This window comes from Penaeus monodon, chromosome 26, assembly GCF_015228065.2.
Source record: "Penaeus monodon isolate SGIC_2016 chromosome 26, NSTDA_Pmon_1, whole genome shotgun sequence".
Classification (NCBI taxonomy): Eukaryota; Metazoa; Arthropoda; class Malacostraca; order Decapoda; family Penaeidae; genus Penaeus; species Penaeus monodon.
This window is the reverse complement of record NC_051411.1, coordinates 19699675-19707290: the sequence shown is the minus strand read 5'-3', so window position 1 is coordinate 19707290 and position 7616 is coordinate 19699675. Positions and strand designations below refer to the sequence as shown.

At 37.0% G+C, this 7616-nt stretch overlaps 1 protein-coding gene across 1 annotated transcript in view; it reads right to left on the bottom strand.

Moving 5' to 3' along the window:
- Positions 1 to 7336, bottom strand: part of LOC119589978 (probable diaminopimelate decarboxylase, chloroplastic) — a gene marked incomplete at its 3' end in the record, with an annotated part of 13194 nt that extends 5858 nt beyond the window's left edge. Inside the window, 1 exon segment of the mRNA XM_037938669.1 lies at positions 7116 to 7336. Within this exon segment, the coding sequence (XP_037794597.1) occupies positions 7116 to 7148 (33 nt within the window).
- Between the last annotated feature and the right edge of the window lie 280 nt (positions 7337 to 7616).

Here is a 7616-nt window from a genome sequence, read left to right as displayed (position 1 = left end):
GGGGGGAGGTCACACCCCCTACTATCTCCACAACTCTCTGCTTGTTGACATGCCATATACATACATATTACACACACACATATATATGTGTGTGTGTGGTGTGTGTGTGTTTGTATGTATATATGTGTATATGTATGTATATACATACATACATTCATTCATACATACATATATATATATTTGTCTATCTATTCGTATATGTACACGCACAGACATGCGTGCGCGCGCACACACACATACACATATATAGCTGTCTTTGGTAGAGGCAAACTTAGCTGATGGTGTCATTAATCCTCATAAATGCTGATTAGCTGATGACTGCACTGCCAGGCATAGGACGAGTTAGGGAAAAAAACAAAAAAAAACACTCATTCCACACAGTACAACAATAACATAACTCATCTTGTCCAGAGATTCCCTCTCTTTCTCTCTTGTCCTCTCTCTCTCATTCTCTCTATATCTCATTCTCTCTCTCTCTATCTCTCAGGAGCGTCATTTCAGCTTTTACTAGGGGGAGGGGGGTAAGGTTGGCGAGCGAACTAGTCCCTGGGGCACTACCAGCTCCCCAAGATTTTTTTTTAATTTGCTGTTTCAGGAGCATTTTTAAGATAAGATTTTTACGATCAGAGTCCGCCCCCTCCCCCCAAAAAAAAATCACAGACCTGTGCTGCTACACATAGCAGAAAAATGCATAAGGTGGGCTAGATAACTTTGGTGCGTCGTAAAATATTAGTGTACCTGTGACTTAGTTAACATCAATCATTGAAAACTAAAAACTTTGGGCCAACCCCCCTATAATTTTTTTCTAATTCTGTACATGCGCACTGACCCTCCTTGTTACATGACCTGAGCTCTGTGAGTCGTTAGCGACCTTCTCCCGATCCTCTCCCCCGCCATGCCTGGAAACAACGCGAACAGTAAGCAGGTCAATATCGCACGGCGGCCCATCACTCCTCCGGTGCCCGCAGCCGTTCTCACCCAACCTAATATCATTTTAATACTCGATGAGCAGAAGAAAATATTTAATGATGTATTGGACAGGACTGAACGTGCTAATGTTGAGCATTGTAGACTGTATGAATGCGAGTTAAATGATATTAAGAAAAGTCTTGAATTTATTCAAGTGAAAGTGGATGGCCTAACTGACAAGTTTAATGCACTAACACAAGAGAACAAGCATCTTTAACTAAATAACAACCATAAAACAAAAAGCACTGGCAGCAGAGGAAAGCATAGTGAACATCAAGATTGCTAGCTTATCAAGAGGATCAGAGCAGGTGCAACAATCTGCACATTTCCGGATTACCTGAGGAAGTGGAGGAGACATGTTAGAGATGCCAGGTGAAGCTGATGGAATTCTTGTAACACAAATTAAACACATGTAGGTAAAGTATCGAGCGACCGACAGAAGCCCCAGGAAGTAGTGACATGCTTCCACAACTACTCGGATCGTGATTCCATCCCTTCAAGCTCAAAGGCATGCAGGTGTTTGTCAACGAGGACCTGTGTGCCGGGTCACTCGTGGCCAGACAGGAACAGATTGATCCCTGGGATCACTGGGAAACACGTGTATTTTAATTATAGAACGCTAGTCATCAAAGAACCCTAACACGGTGCCAAACATAATCAGCGACTTAATGGCCCTGACTCCAGGGTTCAGCCAAGAGCAATGGCCCAGCAGCCTTCCACGTCGCGAGAGACGTCACCGCCTCCGTCACCTTTCCGGTTTCCTGGAATGCCGCCACTCCAGTATCCGTTGCAACCGTGCAACGGATACTGGAGTAGCAACGCCTGAAGAGACCCGTGACCAGGAGCAAATAGTCAGCAGTATTCTGAAGGCATGCAGCAGTGGTGTCAGTGCCCCATCCTCCGAGGCCGCAGTGATGCCCTCAAATACCCCAACAATTTTTACCAATTGTCATAAGTGCAACATTGTTAAAGCACTTTACATGTAGCTCCTATCCATAATGGATCCTGATATGTATACTGACCTTCCTTTCCATGACTAATGTTTTATGAAATTATGAGAATATTCAGCACAATGCATTTACGATTGATTCACTAAATTCTGTAAACTTAGAGCTTGACTGTATTGATCCTGCGAATCCCCTTTACACTTGTCTGCCAGAATGTGAATATGTTTACCCATATGCCCTTCCTAGACCCTACGTGTCACCCTCCCAAGATCAAGTGAATAAATATTTTTTTACACCATAAGTAGCATTCCACTCCATTTTTCTGAACTTGAATACAATAACATACATTCACAGCAATTTGATATATTTGGGTTTTGTGAGACTAATTCTCGCATCTGATATTGACAATCTGTATTTAAGGCTACAGCTTCTAACAAGAAACACATCTTGGCATAGTGGTGGCCTTGCTTTTATGTTAAAGATATGCTGAGAGTATCACTTAGATGTGAGTTATCTTATAGAAACATTTATGGGATTCTTTTTTGTTGAATTTAAATATAATTCAAAATCTGTATTAGTTGGTATTATGTAAAGAAGGCCGAAACCAGTGTTGAGCGCTTCCTAGAACATCCTGAAAACATTCTGGATATAATCAGCAAAGAAAGAAAAATGTGTATTATTACTGGGAATTTCAATTTAAAGTTATTAAAGGTTGATTCTTTTAGCCACATACAAAACGTAATTGTTGCTTTCCAAGTCAAAGATTTTCATAATCTAGTCACTAAGCCCACAAAAGCTACACCAACCTCAGCTACGACCATTTTCCACTCGTAGCGCCATTTAAAGCCCTGTTACAGCTACCAGCTGCTTCTAATTCTAAGATATCCTTTCGGCTAGTAACAGATTAGCTTATTTTAAGGAAGCTATGTGCGATATATCATGGGACTTGGTTGCAGGTTGTACAAACCCTAATGTGATACTGGATAATTTCAATACAAATTTCAGAGCCTGTTTAAATACATATTTTCCCATAAAAGAAAATGTATTTAACAAAAATGTCCCAGAAAAAAACAAAAACATATATAACAAACGGAATTAAAACTTCAAGGAAAGAAAGAAAATTCACAGAAAATTCTCGAAACAACCAATTACTTACACTAATCAGTTGGTTTTAACCTTGCCTCGCAAATCAGTCCTGATGGAAACTTTCAAACTTATTTAGACAACCATGTAGCGGAAAATATCATCCTAACACCTGTCACATATTAAAAACTTTTTTCCATTATAAAAGGTCTAAAGGATGGTGCCCCAGGTTATGATATTTCGGTGAAAGTAATTAAAAGTGTAGCTAATTTCATTGCTCTCATTTTATTACCTCTTATCAGCGCCTGGCTCATTAGCGGCATTTTCCCCGATGGACTTAAACTTGCCAAATTAACATCAGTGCCCAAATCGAATGGATATCTAATTTGGGTAATTTTCGTCCAATATCTGTCTTTCCATCCCCCAGTAAGAGATTTTGGAAAAGGTAATTTATAACAGACTAAAAAGTTTATATAACTGTAACAACTTTATACCCGACTCCCAGTTTGGTTTCCGAGAAAAGCACTAATATGCTTGACAAGCAAAATTCTTTTACTCCAGGTATTTTCCTTGATTTCTCGAAAGCCTTTGATACGGTCGACCATCATATCTTACTTTCTAAGCTCAACCATTGTGGAATACTACTCTACTCAATCACTTCTAAACTCTTGCTTGTCAAACAAGAAACAGTTTGTCCACTACAATTGACAGTAAATTCTCGAATTTACCAGTTTCTCATGGAGTGCCTCAAGGCTCTATTTTAGACCCTCTGTTATTTTTGTTATACATAAATAACATGGTTCATTCGAGCACATTCCTCAATTTCATTCAGATTTAAATTATCTATTATCAGTGGCTAACAACGAAATTTGTAAAATTAAAGATTGGTTGGTATCAAATAAGCTTACCCTAAATGCTAAAAAAAAAGTAATATTTCACAGGCAAGATAAGAAACTACCTCATATTCTTCCTCTGGTAATAAGGAGCAAAGCATTTACCCTTAAAAGCAACACTAAGTTTATAGGTGTCACTTTTATAATAGTCTAACTTGGAAGCAACAATTTATAACAAATAAAATACACAGCTTATGTAGTATTCTGTTCCATACTCGTAGCAAACTTAAGCTAAAAGCCCTAAAATCGATCTACCACGCACTAATCCATTCAACATAACACATACTGTAGCCGTGTATGGGAAGGAGTATCAATGGATAAACTTGAATCTCTAATCAAGGCCCATAGGCGTGTTATTAGAACTATTATGGCGCTAACAAGATATGACCACACCAACAACAGTTATAAAAGGCTTGGGTTATTAAAACTCAAAGATTGCTTTGATTTTATATACGCAAATTTTGTATTCGGAGATATAACCAATGGTGCATATACATATGTCCCAATCAATAGAAAATGAATGGTATCCCAAACGCAATCCCTCTCTCTTACAAATTCCTCTGTTGAGAACCACCCAGAGCCAAAAAGACGTAAGATATCAAGGACCCCGAGTATAGAACAGCATCCCTGCATCTATCAGAACAGAACCAACAAAAATCAGTTTCAAAAAAGCTCTCCGTGAACAAATGTTGTTAATTTACTATAATTTACCAAGTATAAAAGATACATTGTTATTAATCTGACTAATGTTTGTCTTTCTTTTACGTTTTGTACTTTATATATTGTTGCTTGTTTGTTTTGTTGCTTTATGCTGATTACGTTTATACTGTTAAGGAGTTGGACAAATGTTTTCTTCAATTAATAGCCTGTAATTTCATTACTTTCTTGTATTTCGATGTTTTTTCGTTTTGTGCAGTATCATTCTTTTTCAGTTTGGGACTTTTGCATCCCCAAAATTATTTTTGGTCAGTTTGTATCTGTATCTTTTGGAGCCATGGTCAGTAATTAGATGCACTTGATATTTAAGAAGGTGTCTTAACAAGAGTGGAAACCCTCACTAGGTTCAGCCCGTTTTTATACAGCATATACTCATGTACTTTGAATAATTTTATTTGGCTAAATAAAGTGATCAATATCAATATCCGTCTCGTCATTTTTCTCTCTATTCTAAAAGCATTTTTAAGCTATGATCCTACTCCCTCTCTCTGTCTCTGTCTCCCTCTCTCTCTCTCTCTTTCTCACATTCACCCACACCTCTCTGTCTGCCAGTGTCATTAGGGTCCCAAGAGAGTTAAAACCATATTAAATATGCTCCTTTGCATGGAATTAAAGACATGATTTTTTAAAAATATATACAGATAAGCACAAGAAGCATAAAATACATAATTGGTCAGCACATATTTTTGAGCTGCCATGGTTGGTGCTTTCGTAAAATTGCTATGAGGAGAGAGGTCTTATCCCGGCTATATGACATTTACGGATCGTCCGATTACAGTAACGACATACAATTTTTGTTATTTTATATGAGCATGTTTATTTAACTTCATTCACTTTCCAAAATTTCTCTTAAATTTGATAATATTCATTGATATAAAAGCCATATTACATGTTCATACTTTATACAAATACACTTTATTGACAATATACATAATCGATGAAATCAATTGAGACACCGTGTCTTTGAGAGGAAGATTTATTTAGGATATTTCCAATGACTTGACCAACAACGAATATAATCTGTGTTCATGGTTTAATTCTTTGATATCTGGATATAAAGTGATCTGGTAATATAGTTAACGCATTTCTGTAGTAAAATATAAGCACGGTTAGGTTTCTCAAGTGAGAATATAATCACAATAGAAACGAAGTGGGCCTCTAGTAACGAATTTCAGGCTCTTTTTAGGCTAAAAAGTGTGGCGGCTTCCCTTCCCTTTTTTACAATGTTTTTATCGATCGTTTTAAAGTTTTGTCAAGTTTCAGTTTTTTCTTGAATTTTATTGCAACGTTTATGGTTCCTCTTGAAGGATTTCAACATTTCGCATCTTAATGCATATTGTTTTTTTTTTTCTTTCTTTCTTAACAATAAATGTATTTTAACAAAGGCTTCACTAGTGAAATTCCCCAGTTTTAAACTGAAACCTCTTTTACAATGAGACAAATGATTCCATAACTTGGCTACCTGTGGCAAGCAGCTGACAACCTTCAATCAGCCATTTAAGGCTGACACGCACTCCTCTCGGATATAACCACGCTTACCAGACGGAAACCCTTGTGTATTAGGTCATTTCTCCCCCACCCCCTCCTTACCCTTACACATACACTCTTTCCTTTTTAGTATCTGACACTCTTCTAAATGTCTCCTTTCGGTACATGTATTGTTCCTGGACGATTAACCAGGTGGTGGCAGCGACAAATAGCCAGAATCACTACAGATGTATATATATGTATATGTATATACAAACATATTATATATATATATATATATATATATATATATATATATATATATATATATTAATCTATCTATCAACCTATCTGAATGTGTATATGTACACACATGTGTAATATATATATATATATATATATATATATATATATATATATATATATATATATATATATATAAATATATATATATGATTATATTATATGTATCTCTCTCTCTCTCACAAACACACACACACACACACACACACACACACACACACACACACACACACACACACACACACACACACACACACACACACACACACACACACACACTGCTTTCCTCGTAACGACGGACGGACGACAGCCATTATGTTCTTGCCAATCAAACTCATATTAGCGGACGATTGCCCTAGTTGTTACAGAAATAATAGCAAGTTCACTTTAGTCTTATTCTGTAGCTGAATTATTGCAGTTACAAAATAAGGAAATAAAATGAAAGCTGAAAAAAACGAGTTAAGTTCGTGCGATATATCCCAGGCGAGTGATTGGCTTAACAGATGTTATCATAAAGCACTTGTTATGACAGGACATTCCTTTGTGTCGTAAAGTTGCAGCTTAAGTATTACCTTGTATCGTGATATTCTTAAACTCTTTAAACGTAACATGGGCGTACAGGTCAACAAGTTCAATTTAGCACGATATTTGAGGTGAAACCTTCAAAATCTAGGCCATATTTGATCGACAGCACAGAAATACCAAAAGAAGAAATTAAACATTTAAAATTCAATACCTCATCCTTCGAATTGACGTCTTGGCCCTCCATTTGCTGTATAAATTCGTACACAGTCCGTTGGGGTAATATTCTGGAATGTTACCAGTTTTGAATCACAAGAGACAGAATTTCTATACGTTGCTCAACATGAGTAGGCAATAGACTACTGACACACCCGCCGTGCCACAGTTGCCAACTCGAAAAATCTCATGGCGCTATTATTTACCTCTGAAGGGAACGAAACACTAAAATAACAGTGAAAATATGCTCTTCGAAATATATTATGTTCTTTGCGGAAGGCAGATCATTGATCATAAGTGCGGCTAGCTGCTTTAGCTACAATGTCCACAAACATAAAATCCAATAGTTGTAACGTGCGCACACAGATAACAGAAAAAGAATAGTAACTGTTGACGTGTTGAATCCTGCCAGGGTAAATCTTATAAAACAAGCAAATGAAATAAAACTGTTACGACCAAAACTACGAGATTGACTAAAACGAATGTAAGAAAAAGAATG